The following is a 19,369-nucleotide window of genomic DNA, read 5'->3' as shown; positions in this document are numbered from 1 at the left end:
CTCGAACAGGCCTTCCTTCAACAGAGGACCAGTGACATCAAGGGAAGGCCAAATCTGTAACAAGTCATCCACAGAGACGGACTCACCTGCGGAGAAGGGCGGGGCCGCTTCTCTAGGGAAAGCGGCAACGTCCTTCATGCCAAAGGGGACTAATAAGACAGATATCAGGCTCAATCCAAACTACCTGGGGACTAATTGCCTCTCTATGAGAATTAGATAAGGCCACCTCCCTCGAAGAATGTCAAGAGGTTAATTCCAGGTCACAGTCCTTCTATGTCACTCCTTCAGAAGACTGAGCACCAGAGACAGGAAAGAAACACTTAGAGGAACTCTTCAACTTCAAGGAACACCTGAAGGAGAAGTACTGTATTCTGCTTAGCTGTACTCAAGCCACTACAATGACAGGCCTGTTTTACATTCTTTGCAATGCGATGACACTTTGCAGTCATGGCCCTTGGAAGAAAGGCACAATGAATGGGGGTCCATTGAGCTCCTGCCCATGAATGTTCCACATTTGCAACCAGAAACATCATGGATGGACCTGCATGCCCACACATGGTTTCAACATTCATTTAATTAAATTAATCAAACTCAAAAGAAAAAGAAGAAAAACAAATACAGTACTGTATTGTCATATGAGTAAGTCCATACAACTCGGCACCTAAAATCAGAGTGACTACCCATCTGTTCCAGCTTTGCTAAAATCATATTCCTATTAAGGACAAAGGTTTGCATCCATGTAGAAACAAATACAAATTACTTTTTAAAATTTATGAATTGTTCCTACAGGAATACAACCCATGGCCCTTTAACTGGGAGACCCATCCTTGTGAAGGATTAAGTCCCTATGAACCAAATTCTGGTTGTTTAACTATCCCAGGAAATGCCAGAGCACCTGGTCCTGTATAAGAGCATAACCTCCTAATGGTATGTGCATGGGGATGTTCAGATGTTAGGTTTCTACCAAGTGTAAATGGAACTTGCTCACAAGAGAACAGATTTCCTTGTATCAGATATGTCATCTAAATGTACTTCCTACTAAAAGAAATAAATTAAAATAACAAACTTGGAGATAATTTGTATTTTTCCTAGCATACAAACCTGGAGCTGTTTATATGGGTATTACTTTCAGCAAAGCTGAAAGACTAGCCAAGACAGATTTAGTGAGGGATAACTAACCTCCATCCACTAGTTAGCAGGTGGGAGGGTAGGGTAGACAGGCTACCCCACTCACTCACACCTGTCGGCTGAGTAACCACTTTTGCTTTCTGGCAGGACTTCTTGGGCCAAAAATTGTATAAAAAGCTCAAGGTTTGTATGCTAGGAAAAATACAAATCATCTCCAAATTTGTCATTAGTTAGGCACAAATACAAACCCTTTGCTATTTATAGGGGTGACTTACTCTTAGTAAGAGGGAAGTCCTACCAACTGGCCTTGGCTATGACCCGGGGTTCTCTCTATTTCGATCTGATATCGAAGTACAGTAGTAAGAACCTTACCCTCGCTAAAATCAAGTGCTGATGCATGGTAATGCACTGACCCTCCTCTTGACCTTCCGTGCTAACGAAACGCACTTGCACACATGGGCAATCTACGTTGTCCTTTTCAAGTAACACCTCCGACTCCTTATTGGACATAATAACAGTTGGTCTGGATCTTCAGTTACAGAATGAAGACTCTCTATCCGGAATGGGACGAACCTTTAGTCCAGCACACCCGGATTTTGAGTCTTAGCAACTTACTCAGGGACATTGCTGAGGATTACTTCTCCCTATCTCCTGGAGTGGGAGACATCAGCAGATAGACCATGCAGTTCACTGACTCTTTTGGCCAAGGCCAAAGCAATCAGGAACACAGTCTTCCACGTGAGGTGGCAATCGGAAGCCTGGCGTAATGGTTCATAAGGAGGGGCCTTCCGAGACTGAAGGACCCGAACCACGATCCAAGGAGGAGATCTAAGCTCTGACTGGGGACATGAAAGCTCGTAACTACGTATGAGCAAAGAAAGTTCCAACGAGGAGGATATATCTACTTACAGACTAAAAGCGAGACTCAAGGCTGAGATGCATTTCTTCCCAAAGGTATACAAGGAACTGCGCTATAGTTGGAACAGTGGCATCGAGGGGAGAGATACCCCTTCCACAACACCAACCACAGAAATCTGACCACTTTGCCCGGTAGACTGCCTCTGTGGATCGTCTGAGATGTCCACCCATTCTTTTAGCAACCTGTTGAGAAAAGCCTCTCTGTGTGAGGAGGTGCTGGACAGTCTCCAGACATGAAACCGAAGCAAAACTACGGTTCTGTGGTAGATGTTGGCATGTGGTTACTTAAGCAGGTCATGCTGTGGAGGGAGTTCCCTCGGAATCTCCAGGAGTTGCAGAAGGTCCGGGAACCACTTTGCATGATGCCATAGCAGAGCTACTAGTCATTCGCAAGTCGTTGCTTGCTCATATGCGGTCAACGACTTTCCTCATAGACAAAACGGAGGAAAGGCATAAGCATCGAGGTTCATCCACCGTTGTTGGAAAGCATCTTACTAAAGAGCTTGGGGATCCGGGACTGGGGAGCAGTATAACCGGAGCCTGAAGTTCAGGCCCGTTGCAAACAGATCCACAGTCAGGGAACCCCACAAAGTCAGGACTTTGTTAGCTACTAGAGGATCAAAGACCACACAATGCCCACTATCTGAGTCACTCTGCTCAGCTTGTCTGCCAGCACATTCTGCTTGCCTGGAATGAAGCAACCTGAGAAGGTTACCAAGTCTTCTACCCATCTGAGTATCTCTACTGTAAGATGGCACAGCTGCTGCGAAAAGGCATTGCCTTGTTTGTTTAGATAAGCTACTACCGTGGTATTGTTGCTCATCAATACCACGGAGTGCACCGCCAGGACCTGGTGGGACTGTTTGAGGGCCAGGAAGGCTGCCCTAATCTCTAACAGATTTATGTGCTGGTACCTTTCTGATTCCAACCATTGGCCGGAGGTGTAGTGGGGTAGCACATGCGGCCCCCCTTCTTTTGATGCATTTAAACAGAGCAACAACTCCAGGGAAGGAACAAGAAGATCGACCCCTTTGCAGCCACCATCTGACGTCCAACCGTTCCTCTTGTCCTCTGCAGACTAGATGATCCCAGGAATCGCTGGACTGATTTCATTGGGATTTCAGATGCCACTGGAGAGATCTCATCCTGAGGCGACTGTTGGGAATCAGTAAGGTCAGAGAAGACAGGTGACCGAGAAAGCGAAGCCAACTTTGCGCTGGAAGCTCTTCCCGCCTATCTTCCTCAGCCTTTGCATCTTTTCGTCTGATGGGAAAGCTTTGTAGCTTAGGGTGTCTATACGCATGCCCAGGTATACCAGTTCTTGAGAGGGAAGCAGGTGAGACTTTTCAAGGTTTACCACAATCTCCAGATCCTGGCAAAACCTTAGAAGTTTGTCTCGGTGGCGGAGAAGGACTGCCTCCGAGTCTGCTAGAATCAGCCAGTCGTTCAAGTATCTTAGGAGACGGATGCCAACTCTGTGAGCCTAAGATGACACTAGGGTGAACACTCTCGTAAAGGCCTGGGGTGCTGTGGAAAGACCGAAACACAGCACTCTGAACTGGTAATGCTTCTGGTCTAGCATGAATCTTAGATACATCCTGGAAGATGGATGGATTGGGATCTGGAAGTATGCATCCTTCATATCTAGAGTACACATGAAGTCCTGCGGTCTTATCGCTTGTCTAACTATGTCGGCCGTCTGCATTCTAAATGGGGTCTATTCGACAAACCTGTTCAGAGCTGAGAGGTCGATGACTGGTCTTCAGCCTCCAGATGCCTTTCTTCCAAAAAAAAGTTTGACTGTAGAAGCCTGGGGGACCCATCAAGGACCTCTTGGAGAGCGCCCTTCTCCAACATGGTCTGGACTTCTGCCCTGAGGGGACACTCCTGTGCAGATCCCTTTGCATAGGAGTTCGATGGAAGAGGCACTCGAGTCAGTGGAGGAAGAGAGAGTGAACGGGATGAGGTACCCTTAACGAATCACCTCGAGTGTCCAGGGCTTGGCCCCGTGGTGAAGCCACCTCTACCAGCATCTTTGCAGGCATCCTGCCACAGAAGAAAAAAAGGGAGGACTGCCTGTCCTAGTGGGATTGGCCTCAGCCAAATCCCCTCTTTGCTTTACCTCCACGAAAGGCCTGTTTAGGCCGGTTCTGACCCTGTTGTTTAGGGACTCTAGCCCTTTTTGTCTGCGATCCCGGAGGTGGTTTCCGCTGTGGCTGAGAAATGTAAGGCCTGACTGTCGAGACCTTTTGCATGAAGGAGTCCTGGCTGGCCTTCCTCCACTTCTCTGCCACCCGCTCAACATCCTCGGGGTTGAAAAGAGAATTACCTTCAAAAGGTGTGTTCCCGAGTCTCGCCACCTGGGCCTGAGGGGCTGCCCATGGAATCTTCCTATGACGGCATCCCTCCTCTTTAGGATGGTGTTGGCCTAATGGTTCACCACCTGATTAGAGAGAAACTCGATGGCCCGAGTACAAGATATCATGAAAGTCTCCGTAGACTTCCTGGAGGACTCCCGAGACAGATCCTTGAATCAAATCAGTCGTCCTTAGGAACTCAACCAGAAGATGAGCCACAAAGTTGCCTGCATGGCATACTTAGTGACCTTCTCCTGGTTGAGTATCTCAAAGGCTAAGAACGAGACTGGAAGTCCCATGAACTTCCCGAAGGGCGTGGCCCTCGAGAGTACCTGTATGGAATGGCCGAGAGGCAAAGTAGGGAGGGACTCTCCGAGGATTTTGTAATACCTCCTCTGGAAAACATACAGAGGAGGGAGGAGCTTCGAGGATGAGTTGGAACGGGCTGCACTGGCCTTCGGGGGTTTCCGAGTACAGTACCATAAAACTGGTCCAAAACTGTTTCCTTTCCATGAAGAGGGGCTACCGATGGATTTGGCAGCCCATTGATGGAACAAATGCAGGAAAGAACCTGCCAGAAGGCATGCTCTGATTCCTTCCTTTCATCCTCGGTTAGCTTAGGGCAAGCAGCAGCTGGCAAAGCGTTATCCTCAAGATCGCTTTGCCCTTCTATTCCCAGGCTCACACTCATAGTAGACCCAGGGTGGGTCCAAGTCGTCATCAGGATGAACCGTAGACAGGGTAACTGCTGTGGACGTCGTCGCTTCCAACTGCCTAACAGGCAGAGTAGGGGGAAGCCTAGCCAAGGATTTAGGGATTGTAAACCAATCCTTGGGCTCCCTGCCCTGGGGCAGGCGTTCCTCTGTCAGCGAGGGCTTTACAGGCTCTACTGGCCTGCGGAAAATATGGCAGTCCACAGAAGGAGGGGGAACATCACATCCGGTTGTAGGTTGTACCTTGAGGGGAGGGACGAAATGAGTCCCTGTAGCAAATTGCCCTGTCTTCCTTGGAAGGTGAAAGACGGATCCTTTTCTTCTTCCCCTTGGGTAAGGCCTGTGGGATCTTGAACTGCAAGGAGCTACCTTGTAGTTCTGGCACGCTCTCTTCCCGAGGTTTCCTGCAAGGGGAGAAAGGTTTCTCCCCATCAGGGGGACCCACCGGAGCGAATCCTCCGAACTCCTCCTAAGATCGGCTGGAGGAGAGGCCCCAGGAACAAGAGTTGGCAACAGAGGAATCTTAGGAGTACCTCCTACAGACTGGGAACAGGGAGTGAGCCCCACCAGCGCTGGTGGGGAGTTGCAGGCTCCCAATGAGCTGGAAGGGAGGTCCTTAGGATGGCATGGATCCCTGAACTTCTTTGACAATTTCTTATCATTCTCCTTGTTCTAAACAGAAGTAAAGTAGCAGTATCTGAAGGACCAGCCAAAGACAAGACAAAGGAGGAGGAAGAAGAACTAGAAAAGGAAGAGGAATGCACATGCTTCTTGACAGAATTTTTCAGTCAAGATGTTGGAGGCCAACAATGAAGATCCCATGGAGGAAGTAGCCAAAGAGACCTCTTCAACAGAATTAGATACCACCAAAAGGCACCGTGTTGTCCATTGCCTAAGCAAGTGCAGCAGGAAAAGGGAAAGATACAGCAAGAAAATCCTCAGAAATCCTAGAGGCCAAAAACACCTTCAGCAGCTCTCCCAGCGATGCCCCAGGATTGCCACAACTTCCTCAGGTCCAGGTTGTCATTGTTGATCGGAGCAGTTAAAAGTGAGCCTTGTAGGAAAGGCTGTGGACTATTACCTTTAATAGAAGCTGATACTTCTGATTTCACCAAGGGTGAATCAAGGACTCCTCTCCCCTACAAATTCCTCGAGAGGACCCAGCCTCACAGGAATCCATGGGATTCAAAGCAGCTAGAGCAAAGCCAAAGAAAAGTAGCTACTTCAGTTTCTGTTTAGGCATTGCCATCTAAGATACTGTAAAGCCTCACAACACGAAATTAATTGGTTTCGTAGAGGCTTTCGTAACGTGATTTTTTCGCCTTGTCAGTAGCCTTTTACAAGTAAATAGCCTAATTCGTTCCACCCCCTACAAAAACACCACATTAAATGATTATAAAAAAGATACACTCCACTATACTGTACAGTACTCAATATATGAATACAATTATTTGGGTCATTCAATAATAACTTGACAATTAGTTACCTGTAAAAGAAATGTATAATCAGAGCAAACAGTAACAAAAATATGGAACCTTACCATTGGAGTGAGGCGATGTCCGAGAGCGAAGTGGTGGGGCGGTAGGAAGGATGACAAACGGCGGAAAACGTTAACAAGTGTCAGAAAATGCAAACACTTTACTTTATAAAACTTTAACACTTAATTTTAGGAAACACATTAACAAATAGCAGGAAATATTAACACTTAACTTTAAGATAAACTTAAAATTAAATGTCTTTTTCTAACTTTGTTTTATTTTACTTTACGTTTTGTATTTTCTAAATTTAATTACACTACATATTTTCTTCATCACAGCCACTTTTCTTTCATTTTTTTATCTTGAGCTTGGTCTGCTTCTAAAGAAGGCCTCTTTTTTAAAAAAAAAAAATCATCCAAAGAAGCTTGTTTCTGCCTGCTTCTTAAAATTTTCCAGAAATGACTCAGGCAAAAGTCATTACAGTATTCAAGCGCACAACCTGAGATAATTTTTTTTGTGTGCCTCTTTTCTACAAGTCACCATTTTATAGTAGCCATCTACTCTCACTTTAATTTCTGCCGTTGTCAGTGGGTCATCCTCCTCCACCTCACTGCTAAAATACTCTTCCTGAACAAAGTTCAGTCGCATGGCCTCCAACGCCTTCAGGTCATCAGTCGTAACTTCCTCTTGGTGCTCGTCGTTAAGCTTATTGATGTCGGGCTCATCAACTTCCAGACCAATGTTTGTCCCGAGTGTAACGATCATGGCAACCTCAGATTGAGCAACAGGTTTAGGATAGTCAACATTTTCAGCTTCGTCTTCAGCTTGGCCTATGCTTCTTCCACCCAGAGTTCACGGTGCACCTCGAAACCTCCTGTCAAGCTTGATTAATGATTTTGAGGCATATCACAATATCAAAAAGCTCCTTCCAAAATTGACGAAGGGTGAGGTTTGTGCTCTCAGTGATTTCAAAACATCTCTTGAAGAGATATTTCGTATAAAGCTTCTTAAAGTTTGAAATCACTTGCTGGTCCATGGGCTGGAGGAGAGGGGTGGTGTTAGGTGGAAGAAAGAGAACCTTGATGAAGGAATAGTGTGCTAGGATATCTTCCTCAAGGGCATTGTCCAACACCAGCAGGCATTTCAGAGGGAGGCGCTTCTCTTTCAAATACTTTATCACAGTCGAGCTAAAACAAACAAGTGCCCACTCAGTGAACAAGTGTCTTGTTACCCAGGATTTTGCATTAGCCCTCCACAACACCTAAGATTCTCCTTAATGACTTTGTGGCCCTTGAAGGCTCGATGAGTATCGGAGTGATACACCAGCAAGGGTTTCCCCTTACAATCCCCACTGGCATTTGCACAGAGTGCAAAGGTAAGCCTGTCCGTCATAGGCTTATGCAAGAGTAGCCTCTTTTCTTCTGCCGTGATGTACGTTCAATGAGGCATTTTTTCCAAAAACGTCCAATTTTGTCGCAGTTGAAGACTTGCTGGGGACTGTAGCTTTCCTGAAGTCATTTCGTTGAACTTCTGGACAAATACTTCGGTAGCTTTCGTGTCCGAGCTTGCAGTCTCCCCATGACACACCACCAAATGAATGCCAGAGCATCTCTCAAATTTTTCAAACCACCCACGAGAAGCCTTGAACTCTGGGGATGCCTGCTTCAATGGTCCTTCTCCTGCTTCAGCTTCAGCCTGAGCACGCACGAGATCACTGAAAATGGCGCTGGCCTTCTAGCAGATTATCTCTTCGGTGATAGTGTCTCCAGCCATTTCCTTGTCCTTTATCCAGACAAACAGCAGTCTCTCCATCTCATCGTGGCCATGGCTCCTCTTGCTGAAGATAAGTCACACCATTGGAAGGTGTTGCTGCTTTGATGGCTTCCTTCTACTTCAGGATCGGTCCTACCGTAGACAGATTTCGACCGTAGTCCTTCGCGATCACACTTAACCGGATGCCAGCCTCGTATTTCTTGATTATTTCCATCTTTGTCTCCATAGAAAGCATCATCCTCTTCTTTCCCTGGACATCAGATACTTTCTTTGAACTTTGAACTCATGGCTAATAACGTAACGTAATATCACAAACGACTTAGTTCAATACAGTAGTTACGAAAGCGAAATCACAAACACCAAGTCAATGCGTACAATACCGCTGCCGAAACGAAAAGAGATAGGAACGCCTATGCGTAGGTACATGATGGGATATAGTACAGTAGATGCTGACCAATAAGAGAGCAGGATCTTATGGTGGTACAGTAACTAGCATCTGAGTAGGGAGATAACCAATGGGGGCGCGGGAAAATGGTGGCGAGTTTACGGGCTGGCAGAGAGCGAATTTTAAAATCACTCTTGGACACGGTCGGGCTCTTGTACCACACCTCATTTTGTTGTCCGAAACATTTTTCGTGATGTAAGTCGTAAAATTCTTCGTATCTCGTTTCGCTGAGTGAAAATTTCGTAAGCAAATTCTTTTGTGTTGAGGTATGACTGTACCTAAGAATCTCTCTTAGCCATCTCAGCACACTCAACTCACTGGAGTGGAGGCCACAACCTGCACTCATCAAAAGGGGAAGACTGTGAACATTTATCCCCTTGGCAAAAAACACTCAGATGATGGGGATCAACAGCAAGTTTAGGCATGAACATATCACACTTACTAGGTTTACCCAAGCACAGCCGCATGCTAATGCCCTTCCCCTAAATAAACTGCAAAGAAAAAGATTAAAACGACCAAGATTGACGGGGCAGCAAGAGCACTTACGTGATTCTTGCAGCCAAAGTCAAAACTGAACGTCTAGGTATTTGACAGGTGGGTGGGGAGCACTGGCCACACGTTGATAGTTATAACTACTGTACATCTTTACAACTTTAACATTTGTTCCAGATTATTTAAGTCATACTCCTAATGATGGTTTGTATTTGTGTAGGATCAAATTGCTTTTGAAGAGAAATATACTGGATGAATGTTCTTTTAAGAAAAATCTGCGTAGGCTAACTGTGTTATTATCAGATTACTGCAGCTCTATCGAATAAAACAACGTACCAAGTACAACTTGAGAAATTACACATGATAAAGAGAGTAATGAGATTGATAAGAGGTGTTCCACCACAAAAAAAAGGTTACTCCTGGAGTGATTGAACAAAACTAGTTGCCTATAAAAGCTATAATAATTTTTTTAAGATATGTGCAATGACAACTTATCAAAATTAGATGTAAATATTCAAGAGAATTGCTACAAATCATGCAGCCAACAAATTGTCTCAACACAAGACTGGTTATGAATGCTTTCAAGTTACTAGAGCAAAATGCACCACGACTGTACCTTCTAGAGCTTTCAAATATGTTACCCATGACTGTATACCAAGATCCCACTTGAAATTAAAATGACTGATGATCTATCGGCATCCATGAAAAATTTGAAGACTTTTGCTCTCAAAATGCTACAATACTTGAATTTACAATTAACCCCAACTAAACTATAACATTCTCTGAATACTTAAAAGGCTGTATTTTAAACTAATCTTGCAGATCCTGCAGGGTAAAGTAAAATAACAGCAAAGTACTGCAATACCAAATACAAAATATACATTTGGCTTAATCTGTGTTTTCAATCGAATACGTTAGGTTAGAGAAATCCACCGGGTAAAGACCAAGAACCCCAAGTTGGATTAGGATTAATCTCAGCATTTCAACTTCCTTCTGTTTTTCCAATTAAATATAATTAACCCATAGTATCAGGGGTCTTCGATTCAAATACACATTTAAGAACAATAAGAAGTGATTTATTCAAAACATATAATAAATAGGCCAAATTCTAATCTCTCCTAAGAATTACATTCTAGTTTTGAACTAAAATTGTAACAAAAACCTATGTTTCCTCTTTGTGCATCTCCAACAAATCTTATTAGGCTTAAATCCAAAATTAATAGATACTGTACACATAAATCTAGATCAAATTTATATAAACACAATAACAAAGGCAACAATGTTAACTTTCCCTGTTAGGTTTAGGTAGCCTACCTAAGCTAGCTACAACTTATGAGCTGTATATCTGCCACTTATTTGATATATGGTCAACGTGAAAGGTATTATGAATCCAGGTTAAAAAAAATAAATAATTTTTTTCAAGAAGGAAGTAAAAAGGGTGTTTAACTGGGTTGGTGCAAAAGTTGATGGTAAGCTTAGCCTAAGCTACAGTAAGGTACACAATAGAATGCTCACATTGACTACACTATTGACTTCTTTGATACAATCGATCATGTGAGTTGTGATGTCCTCGGTAGATAGGACCTCGTAAGGGTAATCCTCGGTATCTCGGTACTTCCCTGCCCCGACACAACTCCCACCAGGTTCTCCTTCGAGGTCGAACTCAAGACCAACATCGTCCCCCGATGATTCGTTTCCTGAATCACAGTCATAAAGGTATTCCTCGTCGGACTGCATATCGCACTCTCCTAGCCCTCAAGGTTAACCCTCGAAGGCAAAATTAGGAGCTAATTCCTTTTTCTCTCTCTACTATTCCTTCCTTCTCTTTTCTGTTGTGGATGACGTCATTGGAAAACAAGAATCGTTCTTTTAGGTTATGCACAAGGCTAAGCATTTTAAAGGTTGCGTTCGTTTTGGGGATTTATATGACCCATAAAATTACACACATCCCTGTCTTTCCTGCTATCGTCCTGATATAGACAATTAAACTAAGTATGAATTACTTATAAACTATAAAAATATATTACATGAAGCACAATGATCCATCATGTCAGAAAATACTAAAATGAAAAGTAAATCTGCACTGTAAGACGTTCTTTTAGGTTAATAAGATCGTACCCATTCCGCAAATCTCTTATATAAAAAGAAAACTGCTCTTATTACAAATATTCGTAACAAAAATATGACTACTTTGACTACTTTTGGGAGTCTCATAAATGAAATTAATATTATATGTAGAAAGTACATCAAATTTAGAATGGTCCTTTAGGAATTGGACTGGGCTTCTTCATTTTGATTTAAGCACAGAAGTTGGCTCTTGTTTTTGTAATGATATGAATTGAAATGTAGCCTACCATTTGCTATTGAAAATTTCCTCCTGAACTATTGATTACTAAATAAATTATTCATGCGTCATATTACAACTAAAACACCAACCCATATCTACGAAGTTGAATGATAGTAAACTACAACATAATTATGTTAAATTAAATTTATAAAATGGATTTTAACTTAGTAAAACACCGTAAAGATAGTAAAATCGTTTTCAAATATACTGAGGATTGACATCCAAGATAGTGGTAGGAGAGAATGGTGTGATATGAGTCTTTTTTTTTCCAACTTCCTTTAAAATAATGTGCACGTTAATTAACGAAGATTTATGGTAACTTTAGTAGGACTATATTTTGCCTTTTTTGCCTTTATTCATTTATTTATCTATTTTTTTATACTAAAAATACGTTGCTATTAGAATAGATGGTTGCTGTAAAGCAAAAAGTTACACAGACACGCACACACACACATATATATATATATATATATATATATATATATATATATATATATATATATATATATATATATATGTATGTATGTGTGTGTGTGTGTGTGTGTATATATATATATATATATATATATATATATATATATATATATATGTGTGTGTGTGTGTGTGTGTGTGTGTGTACATATATATATATATATATATATATATATATATATATATATATATATATATATATATATATATATAAAACGTTTTTGTAACATCAATTAATTATGCTAACGGTTTTATTTCTTTTTTCATTACAAGATCGAAAACAATACATAAAATACATTTATTTTGCTCAACACGTAAACAAATGCACGTAAGAGCATTCTTAACGTTTCTTATCAACATTCAAGTTATGGCAAAATTGATAATTTCAACAGTAAACAATACAATGTGTGCTGTAGAATATTTAGTGTGAAATGGGATTCCAAATCGAACAGTCGACTGCAATTGTGAAGAAATGTTTCCTCGGTCTCACTAAAAAGAATAATTTTTTAGAAGGAAGTAATTTCTCTTAAAAAAAAATGTGATTGTCCATACTAGAGGTCTGTACCAAATAGATGAGATAGAACGTGATCATAATGCTACAAAAAAATGACATAAATTAATACATCCTCACATCCTCTTACAATCTAAGATCTAAGATTTTAACTTAGAGAATGATTAACATTTGGTCTGATGGTCAACTTTGATATGGTGACTCATGAATGTAGGTATATTGTCTTCTGAGCCTGTTTTTTTTTTTTTTTTTTTTTTTATGTTTTCCTGCCAGTGCTCTTTAGATTCACCAGAGATCACTTTTTGTTAACCTTAAGATATGCCAAATGACTTTTTAAAACCCATTTTTTTTTTACCATCTCTCCACTAAAAGAAAATGGCACTGCCTTTGAGCTTACCATAAACAACTCAAGGCTCCCAGACCTTCCATAATGTAATGAGATAAAGACTCCTAAGTTCCCTCACTAGAATCTATGGATAGTAGCTCATTCTGATGGCTAAAGTACCAAACTCTTTCTGACTCTTATAAACCACCAAACCATAAATATTTTATAGGCTTAGTTGTATGTGCTTATTGTTATGCACATACAACCAGCAACGCACATACAAAACGAATACTCGGTAGAGTGCATACCTTTGCCACCGTCACTTTTCTCTCCAAGAAGACTGATGATGTAGTGGGTATTTGATCACAAAACACACATATCACAAGATAGGCAGTTGAGTTACGCACATTTTGGCACTAGTTTCAAGTAAATCACATAAAACATTGGCCACGATAAGGCAAAAAGACGCTTTTTACCTTTTTACGACATTGGCCTTGGCTTTTGACCCAATCCCTCCCAAATATCTGATAAAATTGTCCTTGGATCATAGTCAATCATCCCTCAAAATTTCACGAGATTCGGTCCAATAGTTTTTGAGTTATGCGAATCACAAACACACAGACAGACATACAAACAAATAAATGCACAAACAAAGGCAATGGCATCACTATATCATGTTGTATATCAAAAGATAGACAATTGAATTATGTAGATTTTGGTACTAGTTTCATGAAAATCAGATGGAAATCGACCATGATATAGCAAAAATAAATTTTTTACCTTTTCGGGACCATTGACTCAATCACTCACAAATTCTAATAAAATTCTCCTTGTATGATAGCCAATCATCCAACCAAATTTCACGAGATTTTGTCAAATAGTTTTTGAGTTATGCAAATCGCAAACGCATACACAGACAGACCTACAAACATGAGCCTATCAAGATATAACCTTTACTGCAACAAAATTGACAAAGGGAATAAAGAAGAATGTTCTATCTTCGTTTCTTTTACGCATCGTGCATAGTAACCGCCACCAGACTCCAGTCAACTTAAACGACAAAAGTTGTTGAATGTACCACGCTAATTTCAACTCTATTTTCATTACCGTTATTATATTGTTAATTTTATGCCAATTCCAATTTTATTGACTAAAGCTGTTTAATGTAGGCTACGCATGCAATTATTACCCTTATACGTGATCCTTTGGGGAGATATATATACCAGTGATGCTCACTAAATAAAGTTAGTCACTCTGGAGCTCGCCGTTGATTCATACCTCCTTCTAGGCGTATCCCATTACCTAGGGTGCCTCATTTGGACATTTGTCACCAGTAATTAATAATGGATAAATACATTATTTCTTCTTATAAAATTGTCATGAATTATCTAATCTTGTGTAAATAATGCAATGGACTATGTGTGTCTAAATTCTTATTAATTTTGCTTTGAGATGACATGCTGTTGTTGAATTCGATGTTCATTCCTGGAGTATTTTTTTTTTGTGTGTGTGTGTGTGTTTTTATTTGTAAATAAAGAAATCCTCGGTGGCAAATAGATAAATGTAGCAAGAGAGAGAGAGAGAGAGAGAGAGAGAGAGAGAGAGAGAGAGAGAGAGAGAGAGAGAGAGAGAGAGAGAGAGAGAGAGAGAGCATAGCCAAGTATATCAAATCTGTAGTCCATCATAATTGGGTGAGGAACTAGTTTTAATAAGTTAGAGTACCCGGGACATCGTTGGGCTAAGACACACAGGAAGGCCAGTAAAAAATCATTATGGGGATAGATCTATCTATATACCAATTCACTTCCCCCAATTTTGGTGGGTAGCTGACATCAAACAAATGAAATAAGAGGACCTTTCCTCTCTACGCTCCTCCCAGCCTGACGAGGGACTCAACTGAGTTCGACTGGTACTGCTAAGGTGCCACAGCCCACCCTCCCCCGTTATCCACCACAGATGAAGCTTCATAATTCTGAATCCCCTACTGCTGCTACCTGCGCGGTCATCCAAGGCAACCGAAAGGAGCAGCAGGGCCTACCGGAATTGGGTCACAATCGCTCACCATTCATTTCTATTTCTAGCACGTCCTCTTGCCTCTCTCACATCTATCCTCCTATCACCCAGAGCTTTCTTCATCCCATCCATCCACTCAAACCTTAGCCTTCTTGTACTTCTTCCATAAACTCTTGCATTCATCACCTTCTTTAGCAGACAGCCATTTTCCATTCTCTCAATATGGCCAAACCACCTCAACACATTCATATCCACTCTAGTTGCTAACTCATTTCTTACACCCATTCTCGCCCTCACTGCTTCGTTCCTAACCCTATCTACTTGAGATACACCAGCCATACTCCTCACACTTCATCTCAAACACATTCAATTTCTCTCTCTACGTCACTTTCATTCCCCACAACTCCGATCCATACATCACAGTTGGTACAATCACTTTCTCATACAGAACTCTCTTTACATCCATGCCTAACCCTCTATTCTTTACTACTCCCTTCCCAGGCCCCAATAGTTGGCATCCTTCATTCACTCTCTGACGTACATCTGCTTCCACTCCACCATTTGCTGCAACAACAGACCCCAAGTACTTAAACTGATCTACTTCCTCAAGTAACTCTCCATTGAACATGACATTCAATCTCGCACCACCTTCTCTTCTCGTACATCTCATAACCTCATTCTTACCCACATTAACTCTCACCTTCCTTCTCTCACACACCCTTCCAAATTCTTTCACTAATCGGCCAAGCTTCTCCTCCGAGTCTGCAACCAGTACAGTATCATCCGCAAACAACAACTTATTTACCTCCCATTTATGATCATTCTCGTCTATCAGTTTCAATCCTCATCCATGCACTCGAGCATTCACCTCTTTCACAACTCTTTCAACATACAAGTTAAACAACCATGGCGACATCACACATCCCGGTCGCAGCCCCATTCTCACTGGAAACCAATTGTGCACTTCATTTGCTATTCTAACACATGCTTTACTACCTTTGTAGAAACTTTTCACTGTTTGCAACAACCTTCCACCAATTCCATATAACCTCATTACATTCCACATTGCTTCCTATCAACTCTATCATACGCTTTCTCCAGATCCATAAACGCAACATACTCCTCCTTACCTTTTGCTAAATATTTCTCGCATATCTGCCTAACTGTAAAAGTCTGATTCATACATCCCCTACCTCTTCTAAAACCCCCCTGTACTTCTAAGATTGCATTCTCTGTTTTATCCTTAAGCCTGTTAATCAGTACTCTACCATACACTTTTCCAACCACACTCAACAAACTAATACCCCTTGAATTACAACTCTCATGCACATCTCCTTTACCCTTATATAGTGGTAGAATACATGCACAAACCCAATCTACTGGTACCATTGACAACATAAAACACATATTAAACAATCTCACCGACCATTCAAGTACAGTCACACCCCCTTCCTTCAACATCTCAGCTCTCACACCATCCATACCAGATGCTTTTCCTACTCTCGTTTCATCTAGTGCTCTCCTCACTTCCTCTCTTGTAATCTCTCTCTCTCTCATTCTCATCTCCCATCACTGGCACATCAACACCTGCAACAGCAATTATATCTGCCTTCCTATTATCCTCAACATTAAGTAAACTCTCAAAATATTCCACCCACATTTTCCTTGCCTCCTCTCCTTTTAACAATCTTCAATTTCCATCTTTTACTGTCTCTTCTATTCTCGAACCAGCCTTCCTTACTCTCTTCACTTCTTTCCAAAACTTCTTATTCTCTTCACATGAACGACCCAATTCCTGACCCCACCTCATGTCGATTTAGATAAGAATAAAAAGATATTTGTAATTCCAGAAAATTTCAGGAAAATGTAACTAAAAAAATAAAAAAAATAACTTCAAAATAGTAGGGAGTTAAAGTAAGACAATCAGAAATAAGGTAGCCTAATCAAGAACAGTAAATCATTGGCATAGAGGGATATGAAATGAAATGATTTAACTTTACTTACCATCGTACCTATATTGGGACGCAACGTTTTTTGGGCAAATGGTGTGAACAAAGGGCAAAACCAGCATAGGCATTAGGCAAACATCAAATACTTCAACATAAAATCCATGAACCAACTGGGAGAAAATGGTCTTCATTTAACGAAATCCCAACAAAACTACAAGATTGATTGTAGAGAATGTCCACATCAAATGTTCACAAATGCAATGGAAGTCAAAATTGACCATAACGTACAAAATAGTATCACATGCAAGATCATATTAGACTATGTAAAAATGAGGATTGATGAACACCTAGAAATGACCATTACTAATCTCCACGACCTTCAAAACATCGAGGAGAGGTAAATAGGGAGGTCTAAAAGGGTTCACTTACGAGACGATATCGGATGAGGTTATGGATTAATCTCTGGGTTATCATTTGGTACCCCATCTTAAGTGGTCCTCTACAATCATAATATATATATATATATATATATATATATATATATATATATATATATATATATATATATATATATATATATATATATGTGTGTGTGTGTGTGTGTGTGTGTGTGTGTGTGTGTGTGTGTGAGACTGAAAAAGAATATGAGTAAAAGTAAGATAATATTCAGTGAAACTGTAGAAAGACAACAAATAAGAGATTGTTAATGAATATACATACTAATGACAGACATTAAGTGTTTTCCCAGGACATAAGACCAAAATCAAAAGAAGGATAAGAATAGGATGGGGAGCTTTTGGTAAACAAAATGAGATCATAGAATGTAAAAAGCCACTTTCTCTAAGAAGAAATGTATTCAATTAGAATGTCCTACCAGTATTAACTTATGCACCAGAAACTTGAAGCCTAAGTAAATAAGGCTTTAGAAAATAAGCTAGTTACAACTCAGAGAGCTATGGAAATAATAATCATGGGATAACACTAAGAGACAAAAAGAGCAGCATAGATACGAAAGTGAACCAATGTAGAAGATATTCTAACATGTAAGGAAAATAAATGGACATGGGCAGGATATATAATGAGAATTACTCATGATAGATGGACACTAAGAATAACAGAATGGGTTCCAAGATATAGCAAAAGAATCAGGGGAATGAAGAAAAGACGATGGATTGACGAACTAAGAAAGTTTGCAGGTGTGGACTGGTATAGAAAGACCATAGATAGATGCAGGCGGAAGGTCATGTCTAAGGTCTTTGTTCTGCAATAGACTAGACACAAATAACAGCTGATGATATATATATATATATATATATATATATATATATATATATATATATATATATATATATATATATATATAGCCTACACAAGGGTGAAAGTAAGATTAAATTCTTACAGGTACTATAGTATTCCAATTTCAAGTAGCCTGTGCCAGTTGCTTGCCCACGTGATATTAATGTCTGTATTTTATTTATTTTTTTTTTTTTTGAGTTCTTGTCCCTCTAAAATCCTGTGAACGTCCCAGAATGCATGAAGTATGATTTATTAAGTTGACACAACATAATTTATGGCAAAGCATTCAAACAAATATCCACATTTTCCATAGCGAGCTGTGGTAGCTTTGTCGTGTCCTCTCCTGTGTAGTGGTGAGCCAAGATTCTTTTTTTTTGCAGGTCGCTGCTTTTTTTTCCTTTGCTAAGCTATTTCTTAACATTAAGTAGTGGATCCCAATGTGTACATAGTAGTCCAACACATAGCCCAGTCATGTCTTCACACAAGGCAGTGGATCACAATATGTACATAGTAGTCCCACACATAGCCCAGTCATTCTTCACACAAGGCAGTAGATCCCAATGTGTACATATTAGTCCAACACATAGCCCAGTCATGTCTTCACACAAGGTAGTGGATCCCAATGTATACATAGTAATCACAAACATAGCCCAGTCATATCTTCACACAAGGCAGTGGATCCCAATGTGTACAAAGTAGTCCCACACATAGCCCAGTCATGTCTTCATACAAGGCAGTGGATCCCAATGTGTACTTAGTAGTCCCACATATAGCCCAGTCATGTCTTCATACAAGGCAGTGGATCCCAATGTGTACTTAGTAGTCCCACATATAGCCCAGTCATGTCTACACACGAGGCAGTGGATGCCAATGTGTACATAATAGTCCCACACATAGCCCAGTCATGTGTTCACACAAGGCAGTGGATCACAATGTGTACATAATAGTCCCATACATAGCCCAGTCATGTCTTCACACAAGGCAGTGAATCCCAATGTGTACATAGTAGTCCCACACATAGCCCATTCATGTCTTCACACATGGCACTGGATCCCAATTTGTACATAATAGTCCTACACATAGCCCAGTCATGTCTTCACACAAGGCAGTGGATCCCAATGAGTACATAGTAGTCCCACACATAGCCCAGTGA

At 40.9% G+C, this 19,369-nt stretch overlaps 1 protein-coding gene across 1 annotated transcript in view; it reads right to left on the bottom strand.

Annotated features, from left to right (window-relative positions):
* ari-1 (E3 ubiquitin-protein ligase ariadne-1) overlaps nt 1-11,156 on the bottom strand; it is a 177,007-nt gene extending 165,851 nt beyond the window's left edge. Inside the window, exon 1 of the mRNA XM_068356551.1 lies at nt 10,820-11,156. Within this exon, the coding sequence (XP_068212652.1) occupies nt 10,820-11,041 (222 nt within the window). The 5' untranslated portion in view covers nt 11,042-11,156. The remainder of the gene's footprint in view (nt 1-10,819) is intronic.
* Nucleotides 11,157-19,369: the final 8,213 nt, after the last annotated feature.

Source organism: Palaemon carinicauda, chromosome 2 (genome assembly GCF_036898095.1).
Source record: "Palaemon carinicauda isolate YSFRI2023 chromosome 2, ASM3689809v2, whole genome shotgun sequence".
Classification (NCBI taxonomy): Eukaryota; Metazoa; Arthropoda; class Malacostraca; order Decapoda; family Palaemonidae; genus Palaemon; species Palaemon carinicauda.
The sequence above is the reverse complement of the archived record's forward strand: the minus strand, read 5'-3'. Positions and strand labels throughout refer to the sequence as shown.